This window comes from Anabas testudineus, chromosome 2 (genome assembly GCF_900324465.2).
Source record: "Anabas testudineus chromosome 2, fAnaTes1.2, whole genome shotgun sequence".
Lineage (NCBI taxonomy): Eukaryota > Metazoa > Chordata > Actinopteri > Anabantiformes > Anabantidae > Anabas > Anabas testudineus.
The window spans coordinates 23,339,056-23,362,089 of record NC_046611.1 but is presented as its reverse complement, the minus strand read 5'-3'; the positions used below and the strand labels follow the sequence as shown (position 1 = coordinate 23,362,089).

Sequence of the window (23,034 nt, the reverse complement as noted above, 5' to 3'; positions counted from 1 at the left end):
GCTCTGCATTCTCATCTTATTCACATTGTAGCAGCCTTTGAAGAAATGCGCTCCTACTGGTTTCAGTGGCCGGGCAACACTAGTATGCAAAGTTAGTGTTAAGTAGTGTTTGCTGTTTTGCTTCTACCATGCAAGTGGTCAGAGTGGACTTACATGTTGCATCTCCATGCACTCATTGCATCGGTTTTCTTCTTCTGTGGTATCACACTATGCTAATTGTTGAAATGTTTAACTAAACTAACACTGCTTCTCATTTTCAGTTGAGTGAGCAAGGGTACGTTTCAGACCCTTACCTAATTTGTCACTTTGTCTTCTAATTACTGTATGCCTTCATTTCTTGACTCATTAAGACTACATCTTCCTCCTAATTTGGTTTTAGTTGTATTCACTCACCAATTACCTGGGCGACATGGTGGTGTAGTGGATAGCACTGTCGCCTCACAAAAGAAGAAGAAGGACCCTGGTTTGAATTGTACTCCGGATTCCTCCCACCTCCACAGTGGTGGTTAATTGGTGACATACGTGTGTGAAAGGTTGTCTGTCTCTGTATGTCTGGCCTGCGATGGACTGGCGATCTATCCAGGGTGTACCCTGCCTCTCACCTGATGACAGCTGGGATAGGCTCCAGCATTCCCGTGACCCTTGAGTGGACAAGCGGTTAAGAAAATGGATGGAAGTTACTCTCCTCCCCTCAGCACCTACCCCACTGTCACCTGTCTTTCCTTATCTCTTTCTCTTCTACCTTCAGCCCTTTCAGATAAGGAGAGGAACATCAGTGCAGCAACATTAGAGATGAGGGAAATGTGTGTAGAAAACAACGAGGAGAAAAACAAATCTTTTTCTCAATGAGCTTCAAAGAACTGTCACATCAGAGACGCAAGGCTGCACTTCTCTTAAACTCTATTTCTTCTGCCTTTGCTACCACCATCTCCCATGCTCAGACACACATCTTTGCTGCTGTTCCCTCCTTTCCCTCCCTGTCCTTTCTTTGAATGGTTTTGTGTCTTCCTCACAACTGAATCACATTTCTGCTGTGCGCTGTCACTGCAGGAAGAACCCGTTGAACCCATCGTCTCTCCCTCACTCCTCACTGCTCTGCCTCTCTGTCTCGCTGTGTCTAAGACTCTGCAATAACGCTGTCTAGTCTCAGGTGGCCCTTCATGGTCGGGTCTTCTGGGTAATACAGTGAGTGCTTAACTGTGTGCTGCATGCAAAGACATTCTGAAATGACTGAGCAAATAAATATCTTTACACCCTAAGCCTGGCACACTTTCTAAAACATAATCAATTGAGTGCTGGAATTGTGTCATAGACAGTGTTTCAGGACCTTGAAAAGTCCATTTCCAGCTCTTGATTGCCCAGTGTTTGTGTGTATGTGTGTGCACGTGTGGCAGAAGGTGTTTGTGCAAGAGAGGGAGGGACAGATAGACAGTGTGGAAGTGTAAGGTTTTTGTATCACTGCAGCACAATACAGCTAGTCAGGCAAGTGGCATTTTTTTTTTGTTTCTCTGCTTTGTCCCCATTCACCAGTGTCACCCAATTTCCTGTCAAACCAAATGCAAATACTGAACCCCTTTTCAAATAGATGTTTTTTATTCTGTGAAAAGTCACACAATGGAAATCATACATTGACAGCAGTCTGACTTTTCAGTCAAATGCTCCTTTATGCAGTAGGAGCTAGGCTGACGGAGACATGATGACCTGTTGTTTTTTTAGGCCCTAACTGCGTCAGTTACCAGAGCTGCACTAGTTCTCCAATTACTTGCTCAAAGACAAAGGCAATTGTTTGACTTGCAACCCCAAATAGGCAGGATATTCTGACAACTGTGAAGTTTGTATTTTTAAATTTAATTGTAGAGATACTATAATGATGACGTCATCAATCATCCTGGAACTGCTCTGTTGGTGATGAATAATGAAATGACTGCAGCCTTTATTTTAACTGGGCATTTTCTCATTATCAGCTGTGAGCTCTACAGTACAGTACAGTACAGTACATCCAGATGAAGCCATTTTGGTTAGAAAGCCTTGAATAAAGCCTGCAAACATTCTGTGAGCCTGCAGTCTAATTTAAAGTTAATGGGGCAAGTACAAATGTCCTATAGGTATGACATCATACATTCAAGTCTTACTGCTGTTCAGTCACTGAGACAGTTGTGTGTACTGGATTTAATTGGTGTTGTACAGCATAAATTCTTAAGGGGGGATTGAAGAATGTATGGCAATGGATATTCTAATTTCACTTCCTAAATCATTAGTTTGTTTTACCGTGGCTAAATTAAAAGGTCATAGTGATGTTTATCAAGCACTTTGTGTTATCCCAGCTAAATAATTTATTTTTTCCTTGAATGGAATTTATTTTACTGGAACTGGAAAAAGGTCTTTGTTTGACCATAATATAATTTATCTAAACAGTATAAGATTATACACAAATGATCATGACTGAATGTCTGCCAGTCCAAGAGGAAGTATGTATTTTGATAAATCAATTTCATAAATAACACAGGCTAGCCTGAGGTGACTTTCTCATTGATACAGGAGCTTGGTCATCAGTTAAGACCAGAAACAAGACAATTCATTTACTCAGAGAGGTCAACTGCTGGATAGGTTTCATTTCTCTCTGACAATGTTGATGATTACAAATATAGTTTTAAACAAAACAAAATATATTCTTGTGTGTTTACCAGGCTCAGTGCTGGACGTGATCAAGCATATCATCTCACGAGGTGAACACAAGACGGGCGTCTTGGATGAGGCCAGCATAGCCACTGTGTTGAAAGATGTCCTTGAGGGCCTGGAGTACCTACACAAGAATGGACAGATTCACAGGTAATGAGACTACTGCTTTCCACTTTGGTACCTTTCTTCACAACAAAGTACAGAGGCTTTGTCAGGCTTCATTTGAAGGTCTGTGGAGCAGAAATAACCAATCTCTGCCCCTGAATTTCTCTTCCCTGGTAGTCCTGTAATTTGTATTTTGACATCCCATCTTGTTGACATGGGACATTATTGTTTACAGGGATTTCCTGTTTGTGTTTTTTGTGATACACCTACAATACTTTATGGAAACTTATTGCTTCATAACTTGTGTGGATGTGAAAACCAGATTGCTCTACATTAGAAGAGATAATGGTTTACATTAGCATTTCAGTATGGAAATACTACCATTACCACTAATAATAATACACAAGTTTCAGTCTAACTACAACTCAGGTGTATCCCCAGTCTTCTTGTAGGCTTTGCAGTATTTGTAATAGGTAAATAGAAGTGCACAGGAAGGCTGGAGACAATGCTTACTTGGGTGTAAAATCTGTCCAGTTTTGCAAATGTCTACATGCAAAGCTCGGTACCAGTCTTAACCGGCAGTCTTTAAATATCATTTGTCCAACCACATAATTATGTACCCCATTGTCAGTATTATCTGTTACCTTCATATTAATTCCATTTTTGTTTGCGATCTTGTCACATTTATTTTATATTTTTGTGAAAACTAGTAAATGATGTGTCTGGCAACATATGGTCACAGTGCAAGGCTTAATGCCAGCTACAAGAAGAAATTGCTATACGTCATCAGATAGACAAATGACTGTCTGCAGGAAGTGGCATTTTAAGACAGCCACTTTCAGTCCTAAAGGTTAGGGCTGTCACTGGGATCTGTACAGAGATGAGACAGTGCACTTAACCAACAGGGCTGCGATTCACAGAAGAAGAAACCGTAACAATGTATCTACAGGTTACCCAGATAAAACAAATGATCAGTCGTCTGACTTTCTATAATTTCTATTAAACTATACACAAAAATAATTAAAAGCTTTTGTTGTAATGAAACTTCATTTTTTAAGTGCTGATAATTTTTAAGACTTATTTTATAAATAGGTGGAATTGGAATATGTCAGTAATACATGTGCATGCCACAGAAACTGTGATCATGAAAGCTCTCCTCTGCACCAGTTAATTCTTTGGCTAATTCCCAACACTCAAGCTGTTACAATGAACACAGTCGACACAATGGCTGTAGAAGCCGCCACTCTACCTCTCCAGTTTTTAATATTTATTGCACATATTTTCACAAGTCTCCTCTTTTCTCTTACTGGCACACATCTAGCCTGGGCCACGCTACATGTGTAAATAATGCATAGCTTTTCAGCTTGATTAAGTGCTGAGCAGCTTTTAGAGTAGCATGCCAATGAGAAACAGAGAGAGCCTTGATTGAAGACTTTAACCGTGGGCTTGGATGAGGGATGTATTTTGTTCAGCTGTGCAAATAAAGCCAACGGACAATAATTCCAAGACAGCTGTATGCTGGTGATACTATAGGTAGAGATGTTAGGAATTAGAGTAAACTATTTAAATTACAGCATTAATTAAAAGGCAAATCCACTGCAGTATCCTTCTGCTGTAGCATTTACCCGCTAAGTATCTACTTTCTGCATAATATTACAGGTTATCAGTCAGTGCCAGAGAGGGGAAATGTTTTTTTCCAAGTTACAACTGCCTTTAATTCTGTCTATAGAGACATAAGGGAATTTTTAATAGATCATTCATCACATCAGTTCAGCCCCTGGATCTGAGATGTAACTTGTGGAGGAGGTAAGTTAATCAGCCAACACTAATAGTTGACAGGCTCAGCGTGGAGAGGCCATGGTCAGTTGATCAGTGTCTGCTGATGTAGACATGCACATACAGTATGTCTGTGCGTGTTCCTCCTGTGTTAGATGGATCATATGAGGGGGAGCCCCAGGGCAGGGTTGATGAGGCTCCTCAAAGATGAGAGAAAGAGAGTAAGCGTCACATGATATGTTCCATCGAGCGCAAGATGACTGAAAAGCAATTAGAGTCTTGCAGCCTGAGCTGTAGCCTCAACCAGAGACATTTACCACAAGACAGTGAACTGCACCACCTCCACCATAACAGTAGTGCATAAAGTCAATGATTCAAATGTGACACTTGTCCTCTAACTTTAACAGCAGGTAGACACCATGTACATGACAAAAGAAGCGCACCACCCGAGTCTAGATTTTGTCAGTTGAATCTCAGAAAATCAGCCTGCAGACTAATTATTGGAAAGGCCCCAAGACAGCAGTGATCCTAGTGCTGTGGTGAGAGCTTTGCCATACTCATCTCGGAAATCTCACATCTTCTGAGGGTACATGGGAAGACCATTCCCAGCAAATTACTTGTTATGTGGTTTAGTAATGATCAGGTAATTGCTGTAGTTGTGTTGCCGCTTGGAGCAGAGAGACATTTGCTGTGGTTTAGCAAAACTAACATAAAAAAGAAAAAGAAATTGATTTGGAAAAACACATGAGAGAAATTCAGCAGTATGGAAAAAGCAATAAAAATGCAGAAGCAGAGGAGAGATATTTTTATGGTCACAAAGGACTAAAGGAGAGTAAGTATTTCATCTATGTAGGAGATCCACCGGGTGTCTCATAAACCATCCTTTACACCCCTGTTAGGGCCACCAAGAGCCTGGCACCAGGATGTGATGTCACATGAGGTGACCCATTGGAGCTGCAGTGCAGGGGCTGCCAGATGAGAACAATAAATCTTGTTGAAAGTTTTATACCGTAGCTGTCCCCACCTGGCTACTGCCTGGATGTCATTTCACGAGGTCATAAATATGAAGAGCTCTAGCTCTAATTATATAATGCTTTCTAGCTACTTATACTTCCAGACTTTATTGTGCTTAGACACTTGGAAATAATCATGATATGTCAGTAACAACACTCATAGTTAACTTGCCTACAAATTGGTGGATGACTAGTTGGAGGTTTGGAGTTCAACAGCACTTCGGTATTTCTTTGAAGTTGCATGGTACGTTTTATCATCGTCACCACCTCCTCGCTCTTCCTCTCCCGTGAATGTTAATGACTGTCTGCACTCTGCAGCCTTTTTGTCAGAGCATTACGATTTTCTGCAGTGAACTGTAGCCTCTGTGGTTCTTGAAAGAGAGCAGGATAGACACACTCAGATTGCTTTGATCACTCGTTGTGAATATTGCATCTACATGGGTTGTCTTTTATAACTGTAGAGTGGAGCATATTAAATTGAAAATCCACCATAGAGTAATATTCATATTATTAGCATTTTCAACTGGCAGCATGTGACGACTGTAGTGATGATGATGATGTCATTTCGAGACATTTAGAAAGTGAGTAATGAAATAACTGTGAGGACAACTTGGCAGTAGTGTGGTTTTGATTTATAGCTGGAAGGTTTTCATTGAGATAAAAGTCATCTTGATGTGAGCCCAGTCACATTAATTTATTAACTTAATGACTTCAGAAAATGTCTTGTCATTTTAATTTTTAATCGGTCTACCAAAGTGGCTCCAGGTATAGCTGCCTTGATTGGTTTGTCCAGCAATTTGACATAGACTGAAATATTATAGCAACTCTAAGATTGATTGTCATGAAATTTTAAACTGATTTTACCTTCACACCATCACCAGGTACATTTGTCCACTACTTTAATTTGATATGGCATCTGCAAATCTAATGACATTCCCATCAGAGTCGGGGTCAATTTTCTGACATGTTTCCAGAAATAGCAGCAGATTGCATTTCTACAAAAATGGGACAAGTTAGCAGGCGTAGTGATCTGGCCAGACTTGGTACCTGCCCTGGGCTAAACCCACAGCACTTCATTAAAATGCTGTACATAGTTAGCCCAGGCTGAACTCTCAATCACAAGTGGTAGACATGACTAGAACCACAGAGAGAGACACAGTGGTTGTGTAAACAAGGAAAAGTATTTTGAGATACTCCTAGACTTGCCTTTCAGCCTGAGGTGGTTCACAGTGTTCCCCTCTACTCTAGTCCTTAAAAAGCAACATATGAAATTACCAGACATAAATCATTTCTGTTGTATGTGCTAACACCCAAGGTGGAGGATGAGCATGTTCTTGATTAAGACGCAGTGATTGCAAAAACCTAAAAAATCCTGTGACCTGATATCTCCCATAGCTGCTATGTCAGGTCAGCAAAGTGACACTGGGACAAGCCGGAGCGCCGCAGAGCACAGACATGTGGAACAGAGGTTTTTCAAAGCCACTTGGAAAGACTGTCACATCCGCTTTTCATCTACTCTTTCCCACCCTCTGCATAATCCCAATTGTGAAAGTTACATAATTAAACTTGTCTCGGTTTTGCCTTATATATATCACAGCTCTAGTTCTGTCTAAGCTGATTACTGAAAATACAGTGTAGAGATTGATGCAGTATACTACCACAGTCTGCATGTGAATACTTTTACTATAACCAGTATGTAATACATTTTGCCCTGCAGTGCAATTCTTGTACTTTTGCGTTCATCATATCATCTTAATATGTCACGTATGCTGCATTCCTCCTCATGTGGCTCACTCTTTGCCACTCCCTGCCCTTGCTGCTATGAGTTCTTTTTGACTTTGTCATATTTTACTGGAGCACTCTTAACTAAAGCAGCTTTTCCACCTTAGTATTCAGCAGCATTTAAACAAAAATCTGACCTGTCACCTGTAAACTTGCAAGTCCCTCCAGCACATTGCGTGTCTGGCAGAGATTGCTTGCAAAGATTGCATTTATAGGTTAAAGTTGTGAGAGATGGCTGCTTAAGGCAGGCAACTTATCAACTCAACACCACAAATCTAGGCCCTTAGGAAAAGTCCAGGAACTCAGGTAATGAATTTATAAACTGTCAGTATGCAGTTCATGTTGTTAGCGTGCCTCAGCAATATTTGTGTCACAGTAGTTTAAGAATCTTTCCAACCCCCACAATTATCTCTCTATATTCACTTGCCACCAACATTTCTGGTCTCAGCATGTGTTTAGAGTCTAAATGGATTGAATTACATGCCCAACAAAGTGGTAAAGTAACCCTTTACCACTTTTTTTTTCTTGGAAGCTGTGTCATGTTATGTACCCCTCAACTCTCTATTAGTAGTATTGTTTTTTGTTTTGTTTTTATTGAGAAAAAGTTGTTTGCTGATCAGTATTTATCTTTTAGTTAAAGATTCAGCATTAGCTTTTTACTCCAGTGCCCCCACATGATAGCGAGGTGAACTGCATGGTTGTTGTGGCTGCATCTCCTTTGAATAATTTGTCTGCCTGTCAGAACAGTTATAGGACCCATCTAGGCTGGAAACGTCCTGGGGGTTGTACCACTTTGTTGTTCTATGTCCAGTTAATGTCTTCCACACATTATTAGATATAGTAGTGTCATAGAGAACTGATATTCTCCATGACACTACTGCCATCCTTACATTTCAGTTCCTCGCCTTTCGCTTGACCCTTCAACCTAGTCTCTGAATGTCTGTTGCTATGACAACTCTGGCTGGCTGGTGAGATGGCAGGATTCGTTCTGTGTGGCAGTCTGTGCTATTGTGTGCACAGAGGCAGACAGCTGTTCCTGCTGAACCGTCTTATCACCACCAGGGGAGGCTGAACAGGGTTGAACAAATTAACTACAGACTGTGTGTGCGTGCGTGTGTGTGTGTGCGCGTGTGGGCGCACAAATGTCTTCAACACCATTGTTGTGAGGACATTTTAGCTGTTTCTCAGAACATTAAGGAGCGTTTTAAGGGTTAAGACGATGAAGGTTAGGGTAAGGATTGAGGCAGTGCTTACTGTCAATGAGTGTCTTCACAAGTATAATAAGGCTGTGTGTATGTGTGTGTCTTGTGTTTAATAAAGTCTTTAATAGAAACTCAGTCTTCAAGAAAAATGAAAGCTTTGAAGCTAATTTCTTGTACTGGTCTAACAAGTAACCAGTGAATTAAAAAAGACATCTGAACCATTTTTCTTTGACTGCTCCTTCTAAGAGGCGTTTGTTTAATTTACAGTTGTTTTCTTTCACAGAGATCTTAAAGCTGGAAACATTCTCCTTGGAGATGATGGATCAGTGCAAATTGCAGGTATTTAACTACAAGGCACCTTTCAACATCTGTCACTAGTGATCCAAATTACAGTAGGTGGGAAGATGATGTTTTGCCTGGCCTGTGCTGAGCTTCATTTACCCTTGTTTTGCTACTAACTCTGTTTCAACATCTTAGCCTGTGCGCCACAGATGAGCAAGGGAAATAAATAGTTTGTTTGTCTGTCTCTTTCCATTTCAACCTCTCTGTCCCCTTCCTTCAGACTTTGGTGTCAGTGCCTTTCTAGCCACAGGTGGTGACATCACCCGAAATAAAGTGCGCAAGACATTTGTGGGAACACCATGTTGGATGGCCCCAGAGGTCATGGAGCAGGTCAGCGCTCTTTAGCATACAGCCAACACGTGACCATGGCAACAACATCAACATCCTTCATAACAAACTTCAATCAGGACAACATTGCCAACAAAGGCCACAAAGCAAAGCAGCCATTTGTCTTTGTAGTTTCTTTGCAGTATGTATTATACCAGCTATTTGTTTGCTGAGTATCCAGTGGAAACCACAGAAGAGCAAAATAAAAATAAAAAAACGAGGGGGATAAGTGCAGATAAAATCAATTACTGTATGAATATGTCTTCCAAATGCAGGACGTTAACTGAGGTTTTTGGCTATAATGTTAACACTATTGACCAACAACAGGAGAGCATTATTAGGTGGGCCATGTGGCAGTGGCAGCAGACAAACTGTGTGAGGGAGAGACGTGAGGGAGAAGGTCAGACAGTTCCTGGTACAGGGCAAGTGATGCCAGGGGTAAGTAGGAAAAAGAAACAGAGAGCTGTTAGTTCTGCTAAGACCTATGTCTATTCACCTCTCCTACTCTTGTTGCTTGAAACCTTACATCTTACATTAGACTTCACCTGACAGATGGAGCTGTCTATAATTATTTTAGAAGAAGATATATTTTCTACATAAAGCCTAATCCTTAAAAGTAAGTTTAATTTGAATTATTATTTAAGATAAGCTGTGCATTTAGAAACCATCTAGTAAAGATCTGCAACCTGTAATGAGTATAGACTGACAGAAGAAACATCTTATGTCCTGGAAATAATTAACATTTCAACCCATTCACACTGTAAGATCTACTCTCTGTGAAGTTTTGTAGTACCACTGCCACTAAAAGTAATTTTTTTCCCTCTGTGAGCACACTACATGTTTAGATATGTGAACTTTTTTCTTGATTATGTCAATGCAAGAGTAATAAGGAGGTGATGTGTATGGGCTCAGTGTTCTTTCTGTCTCTGCAGGTGAGGGGTTATGATTTCAAAGCTGATATTTGGAGTTTTGGGATCACAGCCATCGAGCTCGCCACAGGGGCTGCCCCTTATCACAAATACCCACCAATGAAGGTGAGGACACTGTGGAGTGATCAAACATGTAGTTATCGACACATAACAAGTGCAGAGTCAGTTCTTCTAACCTGTTACAAATGCAGCTCGTAAAGTTTCAAAGTTTGTGCCCTCGTGACATTAGAGTCAAAGCGTTCCTGGTGTTTTCAGGTCTTGATGCTGACACTGCAGAATGACCCTCCAAACCTGGAGACTGGCATCACAGACAAGGAGATGGTAAAGAAATATGGCAAGTCCTTCAGAAAGATGATCTCCCTGTGTCTACAGAAGGACCCAGAGAAAAGGTGCTGATTATAATACCTTTGCAAAAAGTCTTAAATGATGCTAGACATTTCAGTATTTTCCAGTAGATATCCCTAATCAAAGAGATCCATGTTTGCATCATATGCCTTATATGCTGACTGTGTGCTAATTACAACACTGGTGTGTTAATGGAATTTATTTACATAATGTTATTGCTGTTATTGTCCTGGCCACATCATGTAATTGCAACGAGTATCACCAATTTTGTTAGTTTTTTTCTATCATTTAGATCGTTAACAGAACTAATTCATTGTCATTCCGCTGTTTTTCAGGCCAACATCCTCAGAGCTGTTGAAGCATAAATTCTTTCAGAAAGCAAAGGTACTTCAACTCCGTCTGGGCCTCAGACTGAATCGTTTACACAATGAGTCAGCATCATACCTGGGCACAGGTTGATCTAGTTGATCAGTAAAGGTCTGAGCCTTCAGAAGTTTCTGAACGACTTCAGTGTGGCCTTAGTGTAGAACTAGTCTGAACAACTATGATTGTTTTAGCTCTATCTGAAATACTTGAAGTATGCTTAATATTGGAACATGAGGATAGACATGACACATCAATAGATGAAAATAAAGCAAGTTTTCTCCTCTGAGGTGTCTGTGAGTCAAGCTACTTCTTACTCAGCTTAGATTGTGAGTTTGTCTGACCCAAGTTGAGTTCACTGCAGAATTCCTCTCATTACTGGCTGTCCAGAGCTGTTTCCAACAAAGGCAGAGGGATAAGCACTCAATGGCTGGCCAGTACCCTAGCTACTGGAACAACTAGAGTGCTGGTTCAGCATGTCACATGGCCCAGTACAACCAGGTTGGTCTGCTGGACATGAGCCTGCTTAGTAGCAAGAGCTGCAGTACTCAGTTTGTGCAGCAGATGACAGGCTTTGCCTTTTGTATAGATAAGCCTCCAAATCAGTGAACTTCAGGCCTGTGTTAGAGTGCAGAAGGGATTTAAATGACAAAGCAAGCAAACATAGGATTTATTTGCCATACTGATGATAAGATCTGGTCATTTGTTTGGAACAAGTACTTGTTTGTGAGTAGTCTATTTGCAATTTTATATCTAAATAAAAAAAAAAAAGAATTGACTCTTAGTAAAGTAAGGTTGTTGGTTAGAAAGCCCAACTTAAGTGTTTCAGTACTTGGTAGTGCATGTAGTACTAACCTGTCTTGTTAAGTTCAAGAATAAAAAAGGCATTTCATTTTAAAAATGAGCTTGAATTGTTACTAAATACGATCAAATTCAAGCCAAGGGAGCATCAGTAAAATGGCTTTAAGGATAATGGCTCTCGAGATTGGATTTAAAGTAATCAACACAGTTCACTGACCTGACTCTCAGAGCGATAATCTGCTGTAACACAAGTCAGCACAGCACAAGCTTGATCAACACAAATCTTGCACTTTGAGCGGTGCACATCCAAGAGGCCTTGTTTTGATGACCTGAGAGACCTATTGGACCCTTATGGTGTCAGTGACTAATTGACACAGCATGTGATGGAGTCAAGAGCTTAAAAGGCCTTAAAAGAAGTTAGGTTTTGAATTCAATCTTAAATTTGGCAGGAATTCGGTGTTGCAAAGGGTCTTAGTTAGTAAAACACATTATGGGTTAAATGTAGGAATAATGCAAGACTCAGCTATATGAAGGTATAAACTTATTAATTTCCTCTTGCCACAGAACCACGAATATTTACATGAGAAGCTGCTTCAGAGGGCGCCCACAATAACAGAGAGGTCGAAAAAGGTAAAGCAAACATTCGGCTGTTTACAAAGATGCTTAGTTTTATCAGATTTATTGAACGGTTTTAGCTAACTGTAACAAAGCAAGCTCAGTTCTGTTCCCATGTGTTGTCAGGTACGTCGAGTGCCAGGTTCCAGTGGCCGGCTACATAAAACGGAGGATGGCGAATGGGAATGGAGTGACGATGAGCTGGATGAAGAAAGTGAAGAGGGCAAAGCAGCTGTTGCTGCCTCCAGGGTGAGGCGAGTCGGCGTGTAATGTTTTCCCCTGTACACATTAACACTTATTGTTATACTCCACGTCCGGTTATGTAGTCGCTGTACTCTGTTTAAATTGTCATTTTCATGTCTGTGCAGTTACATGTTTGTCCATTGTCTCTCCACTGAGTCTCTCATATGTATGCATGTTTTGTCTGACGGCCAAGGAGCAGCAGGTGAAGCCTGTTAGTGCCCCCAGGCGACAAGTGCGCTTCTCCTACCCACTCGAGCTGCCTGCATCCAGGGTTGTTCACTTGCCACCACAATACAGATGGCATTCCCCTAACAAGGAAGTGCTCTCTCTGCACAGCTCTCTCTTTGGCTAGGGAGCGTGCTACAGCTAGAAAAGACTTTCAAGTTTATCTTTACAGTTATGATTAACCACATTATCATTCACCTTACACGTTTTTGCAGGAAAGATAAACTTTGTTTACAAGGTAATCTGTGCATAGATACTGTATAAACTCATTATGCAGAGTACTAACTTGGTTCCAGCCTTATAAAACTCTGGAACTGGGTTTGTTAGAAGGAAGAGTTCACAGTGTCATTGGGCAGGAACCTGTGCATGTTGTAGATCTCACACAAGTGGAATTCGACCCACAAGTTAACCATGTCAAAAACCATCAGTTGGTACAGTCAGCATCTTTTTGGACCAGTGGACATGTGCTGAAAGAGCAAAAAGGCATGTTTTTTTTACTGAAACATAGCAGAGATTGTTTAGTTTAAATATCTAGATTAGCATCAACAACTGTCTTTGAGAAAGAAAGATTTCATCAAGGGAGTGAGAGTTACCTTTCCTGGAAGCCATCTGTATTTCCGTTTCTCTTTCTAAAATCACTTCTATACTCACCAAACCACATTTAATCAACACAAGCCAAATTACTTATACTCTTAATCCCTTAAGTGGTCTTTAATTAAAGAAACTAATGTCAATCTGGAACTCGAGTTCTACTGTGGTTTTCCTGCTGGCTACTTGTTGATAAACTGAACTTGAAAGTCTTACTTCTGCTCTGTGTTGGATGGATGTTAATATTGCAAAGCTCTCTTGAACTGACGCTTAAATACACAGCCTCTTTGGCTGAATCATGAAGCAGATTGCTGAGCTGATGTGATTTCTGATATAAGATCAGCCCGGATGCCACATCAGATCCTCACAGTCGAGTCAGTTTGTCTTCATTTGTGCCCTCAAAGCTTCTGTCTGATGCTTTTTCTTTTGCTGTGATTGATTTGAACCTGTCCTTTTGTTGTGACTGTATTACAGTGTGACGTTCTTCTGCTCTTACTCTGCTTCTTAGCTTTTCAAACGTAAAAGGAGAAATAAAACTCCACACTATATGTTTTCACTCGTTTACCACTCCAGCACATAGAGCTACAGCTATACTTACTGAGAAACTTTTATTTTTTTATAAATACATATCTGACTAATCACTGTGCTTCTTCATGCTGATGCACAAATCCTGCTAATCCACTTTTCACTTTATAAAAAAAGGTTGTTTATTGATTTCAAAATATCACAATACCAGCACCAGTTACTGAAGTGTGGTTCACGTTTTATTAGACCTTAAAGGGCATGATGACAGAGTAAGTGGAAAGATAAATGAGGAAAGTAAACGAGTGAGCTGTTCTAACCTGTTTACATCTCTTGCTTTTGGAGGTATTCTTTGCATCCATGTGTGCTGTTTTTGCTCAGCTAAAAGCATCGCCCCTCTGAGTGTTATCCTCTTTGATCTGTTTGTCACAGTCACCAAGAGTGAAGGAGGGACCACAGAATTCAGAGGTGAGTTTCATCTCTATGGTTGATGTGACAGAGTTTCTGTACACTTGAATTTGTCCTAAACAGTGAGACTGCAGTTTGATCTATTTTTTTGTCAAACCTTACCTAATCTAAAATAGCTGGTATTTGATCATTCAGAAAATTGTTTGAAATTGGTTTAGAAATGATGAGACCTAAGGACTGCAGTAACGTTAAGACAAATTAAGTACAGATTTTGGGTCAAGATCCTGCAAGTACAGAGGTCATTTGAAATCTTAGTTTAACCCTAATGGTGAACTTTATAAGTCAGCAGTCTGAATGTATCACTGTAGGTTTTAAGTTGTTTAATTATTGGTTTGTCCTTCAGGTTTTTCAGACTCCTGAGCCCTTAAGTAGTCATCTCCAGCCCCCGACCACAGGTCAGGCAGAACTACCTCAGGCTGCAGGCCAGGCTCTACTGCTGCCCACACCAGTCAACACTCAATCCTCTGCCCAGGCTGCATCTCCTACACTGGGTGTACCTACTGCCACTGCTGTTACCACACAGGTAAATCTCACTTAAAATACTCAATAAAATATGTTGGACATATACATGCATAAAATTTAAGTCTATATGTTTTTCCGTTATCTGTTTAAGCTATGTTTTTCTTCACACTTGCATTTTGTGTTTTGACAGGTTCCAGCAGCCTCGGAGGATGTTAAGGCTCCCATTAGTTTGGTATTAAGGTTGAGGTACGTTCATACATTAGCAAACATTTAAAATGTTAAAATGACTGTATGTGATACATTTTAGTCTTTAAGTATAACGCAGGTTCTGTTGAAAAAGTCAGCCAATGAGTGATGAAGCTCAAACTCTTTTAATGTGATTTGTCCTTTCCCATCATCTCTTCAGAAATTCAAAGAAGGAGCTAAATGATATCCGCTTTGAATTTATGCCTGGGAGAGGTAAGTGGATTTTATTTTTCAAGCTAGTTTTAGAATTGGGCTATTTTGAAAGTATTATAGAATTTATTAATCCACAATAGCATCTTGTTAGTATTTGTTTGTTGTTGTTTTTTAAATGCACTATTTTGGTCCACGTGTCACAGTCATAGTCTCTCATGCTCTGACTTTTCAGACACGGCAGATGGTGTGTCCCAGGAGCTGGTGTCAGCAGGCCTGGTGGACGGGAGGGACTTAGTAATAGGTGAGTGATTCAAATCATTCATGTCTGTATACATCCCCCCCCTCCAGTACATGCACCTGATAGTTAAAAATTGTCTCTTAATTTATCAAGAAAAGAAGGTAGAGAAGGGATCTTTATATAGCAGTTTTGGGGCGTCAACAATTGTGTAAAGCCCAGGATGTCATTTTCTTTTTGAAAAAATATGGAAATATATAATGGATCTTATATATTTTTTGTGAAAGTGGTGCAAGAGTCTTGTTTGTCAATGGACTGAAATAGTGTTTTTCTTTTCAGTTGCTGCAAATCTGCAGAAAATAGTTGATGAGCCTCAAGCCAATAAAAACGTCACTTTCAAACTGGTGAGTTTAATGATGTCACATCTACATTTTTCTGTGTGGAAACTTTAGGTGTTTTAGATCCTTTGTCAAGTATTTTTGTAGGAGCTGTTAATTTTATTGTAGTTCATCCATCTTACAAAAGTAGCTCAGTGTTTGTAATTGTTTTCACAGGCTTCTGGAATTGAGGGAACTGAAATACCAGACGACGTCAAGCTGATGGGTTTTGCTCAGCTCAGCATTAGTTAAACCGTTGTTCTACCTGGGACCGTGACTTGCCTAAAAATGTGAAAATTAAAAAAATAGTTTAATGCATTTTTTTTTCGTTCAATGGCTGTAAAGAAACCACTACCGCCAAAGACAACAGTATCGTTTTGTCGCCCATAGGATTACACAACCCCGCTTGGTTGAATTAGGTGGTCGGCTGAAGTATCAGAACGTACAGTATAAGAATGACTCAAAAAAAGTTTACAGCAGAAGGATGCAAGTATTTACAAACAGTTTTTATTTCTCATTCTGGTTTCCCTCAGTCTGTTATATATTTTTTCTTGAATATTTGATGCATTTGCACAATCTAAACTAACGCCCTTGAATCCTGGTAAGCTAACAATGCCTTACATTCATCAGAACTACTGAATGCACGTCTTGGGGAACTGGGGTCCGCAGTTGTCATATGGAGCATTTTGTTGTCTGAAACATACACATGTGGTTGCAGTTGCTGATGTCAAAACATTTTAGTTTGATAGGAGAGAAGGTGCAACTAAGGTAACTGGATTAAAAATTCTTTTCACACACTGAAGAGATTTGTCACAGACAAGTGCTGTTGTAATTTGGCACAAGTGTAATGCGGAGTTATTGCCAACTGTCACAATCCTGAAATTACGGGACTGGTTTTATTCTGTGTTTTTCTTATTGTCAACAAATAACTTAATACTTTACAGCTGTAACTTGGCCAGACGTTTTTCCTATTTAAGAAAAATAGATTATAAATGCATAGTATAATTGTTAACAAAACAGTTTCCTAAAACAACAACAAAAGTGTTCTTTTTTTAAATCAGATGTTACTGAAATAGAAGTAAAAGTGCATTTTTTGTGCTGCAGAAAAATACATGTTTAGTGTTAAGGGGAGTCATCGCTCATTTTCATCGTATACTGATTGGATAACAGCAGACGTCTGTAGCTCAGAGATATAAGCTACTGTACTGTGCTTAGAATAAGCTCTAGGTTCAAAAAACCTAACCTAATTGTTGTTTGTCTTTTGTGATTTCTTCACAATAAGAAAACTAAAGAGACCACACTCATCTAATTATTGACCCAATAATAATAATAATAATAAAAAAGGATAATACTTAGTTTTTTTTATTTTACGTTTATTTATTTTACTGTATTTGAGCTAATTGTCTTACGGGGGTCACTGTATTACTGTAGTGCTCGTCAAAACTTATTAAAAAAAAGATACATGACATTAAAGAAGAACTGCATAGCAAATCATGTTTGCCTTTAGACTCTCAAAATTGGCCACCTTCTGGATATGATAATATGTCTAAATCATCAAGTGCAAAGTTTTACAGCAGCTGTAACGACACATGTTGTATGATGTCTGGTTATTAGTTTGTGTCTGTTTTGAAAGAGTTTCTCAAATTCTTAAGAAAAAGACTTAAGTGCATATTTGTTTATGTGGATAAAAATGAGTACTTGATTTAACTTCTAGTATGTAAATAGTGACGTTTGGCTTTGATTTGTTTTTTATACTGGATGTTTCACTCTTGGCCTTTTTTCTGTCCTAAAACACGACTGTGGGTAGCACCGTGTGAAGGAAGATGACGACACAGTAAATTGGACTTTCCCACATATTGCAGGACATACTGTAACTTCCTGTATGTCATGTACGGATGTTTTATTTATTACCTTTACAAGTTTTCAGCTTTTCATTTGATGCCTTTGAAAAGGTTGAATTCATTTTACTGTGTAGCCACAGCTGTCCTGATACACTGCATAATTCCTGGCCACCTTAAATTCCCCCACATTTTGAAAGGGGAAACAGCAATTGTTTCCAACTTTTAATAAATCCAAGAGGAGACTGTTTACAGTAGTTATTAGAACCCACAAATCACACAGCTGCTTTGGTACTTTTTTAAACAGCTGAAATAAAGATCCGACATCCTCGGCCAACATTTTCAGAAATGTCTTGAATTTGGATGAAAAGGCAGTTATCAGCACAGATGTTACATCCTTTCAACCATCATCTCTGGATGTTCTCTCACATTAATGTGCATTAATGACATGGTTTGAGGATGAATGTGCATCTTGCAGTTATTGCCAGCAACGGCAGTTGAGGTTCATTTAACACTCTTAATATGTAGATCTGCAATGCCAGCAAGCTTTTACTGTTTTAATTTGATGATGTGATAAACCTCCAGATGGAATATTGGATGAAACTGAATGAATTTCCTGCTTGCAGACAAAATATTAAAAGGAATTCTTTGTATTTTGACTTTAAACATGTAAAATTTTACGCTAGCCTTAAATTTAAAATGACCAAGTGTTTTTTTTTTTTGTTTGTTTGTTTTTTTGTTTTTTTTGACATGTCAAGATTTTGATTCAGATTTTCAGAATCTTTGAAATCTAGTTCTTGTTACATGTGAAGATACCTGAAATAAAGATAAACAGGTGTGTCGACTCTGTCTTCTCTTTGAAGGGGAGTGACAAAGGCAGCTAACCAACGTCACACTTAAGTTTCTAAATTGCAGTATTTAGTGCCATTTAACCTGGTGTATTATGATCTGTGTGTGTGTGTGTGTGTGTGTGTGTGTGTGTGAGAGAGAGAGAGAGAGATTAATTTTGGTCCTCTCTCCAACATTTGCCTTGCTTACACTACATGCTTACGTTTTTTCTTCGTCCTGTATATTCTTTTACTGAATCACTGCTTTAAAGATGTCATATATTTTATAACTCTTTCACAATTTCAAACCTGAACATTTGTTCCTCAGCTCTCCCTACGTTGTTTTTTAAAAATTTTTTTTTTATCATCATCACTTTTTTTAGCCATGGCAGCGATTATCCTTCAACAACCCACTCAAAACTAAATAGAAAGTGTCTTTCAAAAGCTATAAGTATAGTTAGTGTAAATAAACAACACAAATAGGTACCTATTGTCGTATCATTTTTCCTGTTGCTATTGCTCACATCCTCACTGTATTTACTCAACACACTAGATGAGATGGATTTCCACAGTTCCATCCAAATGTAACACAAGTCTAATACCTCACATCAATTTTTTTTATAAAAGCATGTTTAGATTGACTGAATGTAAAATCATGTCTTCTGTGAATGTTTGTATCGATTTCCATTGTCCATTCTCACATTGTACTTTAACCAAATGTAGAAAAAGAAAAAAAAATCTGCAATTTAAATATGGGTAAATATAGCCCATCCTACTTAATTTGTTATTTTGTTTTGGGAGATCTTGTGTTTTGCACTTAAGGGACACCATGGTCTAAATATTTCCAACTGTTGATTAATCAGGAAAAAAGGCTGAAAGTTCACTCAGTGTCGAGCTTTCCAGATAAATTACTGATAAGACTTTCTGAACCTGCAATAATACTCGCACATACTGTAGCAGCACTTTCTCTGTCCAGTTAATGAGGTTGGATCTTGAGGGTTTGTCATAAAAGCACCGTGATTGTCAGCTTAAACATTAACTTTGCAGGACGAGAATCAAGTTGACTGTCGGTGGCTGGATGCGGTTAAAGCCAGGGTGCACTCTGAGGACATTCCCACATCAACATGAGCAACTTTGGGCAGATCCTGGAGGAGATTGGGGAGTTTGGGCTCTTTCAGAAACGTTTGGTGGCTGCATTATGCATCCCCAGCATTTTTACAGCTTTTGATGTGATTAGTCAGGTGTTTACAGGCATGAACTTCCCTCATCACTGTAACACTGACTGGATCTTGAAGCAAGCGCCCAACCTGACATATGAGAGACAAAGAAATCTCACCATCCCTCTGAACAAGGATGGAAAATATGAGAGCTGTCAGATGTTCACGCCTGTGGATTTGGATTTGGAAACTATTGAAGCATATGGGATTAACACTACAACAGGATGCACGAATGGATCCAATTTTGAGGCACCCAAAGGTTCATCTAGCATTGTGACAGAGGTAGGTGATACTTGTCTATACACCTACAGATCACCTTTTGACTGTAATTGTCAGCTTTCAAAAAAGTCCAATACATCCTTAGAATTACTAAACATAATTTAGTGTTTTCTTTGTCCTTGCTTCTTTCTTTCCGTTCTGTTTTGAGTTCAACCTGGTCTGTGACCAGAGCAACTTGATTCAGGCGTCACAGTCCATCTACATGGCTGGTCTTCTGGTTGGAGCCTTGGTGCTGGGACAGATGGCTGACCGGTACAGACCACCATACTAAAATTAAAATTGAAACAATTCATTTAAACTTATCGTAACATGAAGAAACCTGAAGGGTTTTCATTCGCAGTTTGCTTCATAGAGATTTTAAGTGAAAATAAATACTTGCTAATTTTAATCTAGCAGCATGTAAATAAGATAAATTATTCTTTTCTGATAAATCTACAAAAGCTAAAGTGTGGAAATGACTGAGTGTCTTCTTTTTGTAGGTTTGGTCGACGCTTTGTGGTGCTGCTTTCTCTCTTTCTCTTAATGCTGTTTGGTGTCGGTGCGGCCTTCTCACCCAACATCTATGTTTATATGGTTCTGAAGTTTTTAGGCGGCTTCTCAGCTTCTGGCATTATGGCTAATTCATTTGTGATAGGTAGGTCTAATGTCTGAAGATTCAAAAACCTTTATTAATCCCAGAGGGAAATTGTTTTGCCTCATTACCGTTGTTCTCAAAACAGACAGAAAGAAAAGGAACCAACCAACATAAATACACATAACCAATAACTTAAATACAGAAAAACTCAATATTTGGCCGAACGTACTCCTTTGTCCAGCCAATAAACTGTGCAGTGGGTGGGAGGGATTGTCCAGGATGTAGAGGGTCCAGCTCCACCCCCAGAACAGAGCCAGCTCTCCTGATCAGTTTGTTTAGTCTGTTAGTGTCGGCCACCTTCATGTTGCGGCCCCAGCAGACCACAGCATAGAAGATGACACTGGAACCACAGACTCATAAAACATCCACAGCATGGTGCTGCAGACGTTGAAGGACCTGAGTTTCCTCAGAAAGTACGACCGGCTCTGAGCCTTTTTGTACAATAATGCTTTGGGTGTGCATCTCCAAAGGTTCAATTTTAATCAGAACAATACCCATCAGGTGCTCGACCATATGTGTCAGTATTTGCATCAGAAAGTGAAAGTTATTTAAACCCCATTTTAAATACTGTATTTTACAAAAGTTATAGCAGTGCCCTGAATTACATTGATATTATGTTATGATGGGATTTAAGCATTGCATTTATTTTACTGGTGCATTACAGAAGCATGCATTAGGTAAAAAAATTACAGTAAAATAAATCACAAATGTTCTTATTTTGAAGGTGGTGAATGGAGTGAGTCATCCAAGTTTGCTCTCTGCACTATTGTGTGCCACTCTTTTACCCCTCTTGGACTGATGCTGTTATCCGGCATTGCCTATGCAATACGCAACTGGAGGATACTGCAGATGGTGCTCTTCAGCCCTCTTGTCATTGTCTTGGGAATCTTTTACTGGTCAGCCGCCCCTCTGGCAACATTAGATGCATCTTTCCAACATTACAGAAAAAAAAAAAAAGATAAATCATATTTTTTTTGTTTGTAATAATGAACCTAAATGTCACAGGATTCTTCCAGAGTCAGCTCGCTGGCTGCTCACGCAGGGCAAGAAAAGACAGGCGATAAAGGAGATCCAGAGGGCAGCTAAGGTGAACAGGAGGGCAGTCCCAGAAGATCTGCTGGATAAGGTGAAGAGCCTGTAACATACTGTTCACCCAAAATCAGATGCACAGCAAACTCTGAGAGCTCACACACTAACTAAACACATGACATGTTTTAGCTGGAGGTTGAGGGGACATCCAAAAGAGTAAACATGTTGGACATCTTCAGGATATCATATCTGAGAAAACGTGCTCTTGTACTGAGCTACCTCTGGTCAGTATTTATTTCATCCACAACTCACAGCTACTCATAGCTACATCAATATCTATGTGAGGGCTCTGAAACATCTCTCATCAACAGGTTTGCAATAAGTCTGATGTACTATGGACTGAGCCTGAATGTTGGAGATTTTGGTCTGGACATCTACCTCACACAGTTCATCTTTGGTGCAGTGGAACTACCTGCACAACTGGGCTGTTTGCCACTCATCCAGCACTTTGGCAGGAGGATAAGTCAAGCAGGCATGCTGTTGTTTGGAGGTTGTGCTTGTCTTGGTATACTCGCTATTCCTAAAGGTAATTTGTATATTTTATAATCAGTCTCGAACACATCCGTACCTGATTCTTGTGAAATGGGGAAACTCACTTTATCATTCTTATTCTATTGATTTCAGTTATTTCTTTGCTTTATCTTCTAACTTAGTTCTTTGCATACTGGCATCACATCATTGTTTTATGTCTGATGTATTATTTGTCCATCAGACCTTCCTGTAGTGGTAACGGTCATAGCTGTACTGGGAAAATTTGCTGCCACTGCCTGTTTCTCCACAGTATATGTTTATACTGCAGAACTGTACCCAACCATTTTAAGGTAATATAGGTAATATTCATGTGAATAAAACAAAACCAAAATACTTGATTTCATCATTATTATACTATTATAACTTGCCCATTGTATACATTCTCAGGCAGAATGGTGTGGGTCTGAACTCCATGTGTGCTCGTGTGGCGGGGATCCTCGCTCCTATGATCAGGCTCCTGGATGTTTATCATTACACCATCCCCATGCTTATATATGGCACCATCCCTGTTGTTGCTGGAGGTTTGTGTTTGCTGCTGCCTGAAACCTGCAATGCTGAACTCCAGGACCTTGCTGAAGTCATGTAAGACGATGAAAACTTTCACTGCAGAGCATTTCTTTAATTTACATCTAAGTCAGACAAATTCTATGTTTTTCATTTCAGAAAACCTGAGAATGGGACTGTTGAGAAGGAATGCTTCCCTATGGAAGACAAAGGAGGAAAGAGCACCAAACTTTAATTTATGTGGACATAGTGGTTTTCACAATTCACATAACACATGTTAGTATCCAGCTAGACAAAATCTAGAAATCTATGTACAT

General features: G+C 39.5%; 2 protein-coding genes across 4 annotated transcripts in view; both read left to right on the top strand.

Moving 5' to 3' along the window:
* LOC113164032 (serine/threonine-protein kinase OSR1-like) overlaps positions 1–18,480 on the top strand; it is a 35,471-nt gene extending 16,991 nt beyond the window's left edge. For 2 of the 3 annotated variants that reach the window (XM_026363122.1, XM_026363124.1), the window contains exons 4-19: positions 2,688–2,829; positions 8,841–8,896; positions 9,120–9,229; positions 10,159–10,260; positions 10,411–10,544; positions 10,836–10,884; positions 12,229–12,294; positions 12,406–12,528; positions 12,716–12,793; positions 14,290–14,325; positions 14,669–14,848; positions 14,978–15,033; positions 15,194–15,246; positions 15,419–15,487; positions 15,761–15,825; positions 15,976–18,480. In XM_026363122.1, the coding sequence (XP_026218907.1) occupies positions 2,688–2,829; positions 8,841–8,896; positions 9,120–9,229; positions 10,159–10,260; positions 10,411–10,544; positions 10,836–10,884; positions 12,229–12,294; positions 12,406–12,528; positions 12,716–12,793; positions 14,290–14,325; positions 14,669–14,848; positions 14,978–15,033; positions 15,194–15,246; positions 15,419–15,487; positions 15,761–15,825; positions 15,976–16,050 (1,394 nt within the window). In that variant the 3' untranslated portion in view covers positions 16,051–18,480. The remainder of the gene's footprint in view (positions 1–2,687; positions 2,830–8,840; positions 8,897–9,119; positions 9,230–10,158; positions 10,261–10,410; positions 10,545–10,835; positions 10,885–12,228; positions 12,295–12,405; positions 12,529–12,715; positions 12,794–14,289; positions 14,326–14,668; positions 14,849–14,977; positions 15,034–15,193; positions 15,247–15,418; positions 15,488–15,760; positions 15,826–15,975) is intronic. The other variant, XM_026363123.1, reaches the window with a different exon arrangement.
* Positions 18,481–19,587: 1,107 nt separating this feature from the next.
* LOC113164576 (solute carrier family 22 member 13-like) lies at positions 19,588–22,952 on the top strand. The gene is made up of 10 exons (XM_026363931.1): positions 19,588–19,962; positions 20,108–20,211; positions 20,439–20,593; positions 21,318–21,489; positions 21,599–21,719; positions 21,812–21,906; positions 21,994–22,208; positions 22,395–22,503; positions 22,601–22,795; positions 22,877–22,952. Exons 1-10 carry the CDS (start codon positions 19,588–19,590, stop codon positions 22,950–22,952), a joined length of 1,617 nt encoding a protein of 538 aa, XP_026219716.1.
* The last annotated feature ends 82 nt before the right edge of the window (positions 22,953–23,034 follow it).

What these genes read in the sequence shown, in the direction of transcription:
- LOC113164576 (XM_026363931.1), top strand. Translation starts at nt 19,588, where the DNA reads ATGAGCAACTTTGGGCAGATCCTGGAGGAGATTGGGGAGTTTGGGCTC. An exon ending in CATCTAGCATTGTGACAGAG is followed by an intron (nt 19,963 to 20,107) that starts GTAGGTGATACT and finishes TTCTGTTTTGAG; the next exon opens with TTCAACCTGGTCTGTGACCA. An exon ending in CAGAAGATCTGCTGGATAAG is followed by an intron (nt 21,720 to 21,811) that starts GTGAAGAGCCTG and finishes GACATGTTTTAG; the next exon opens with CTGGAGGTTGAGGGGACATC.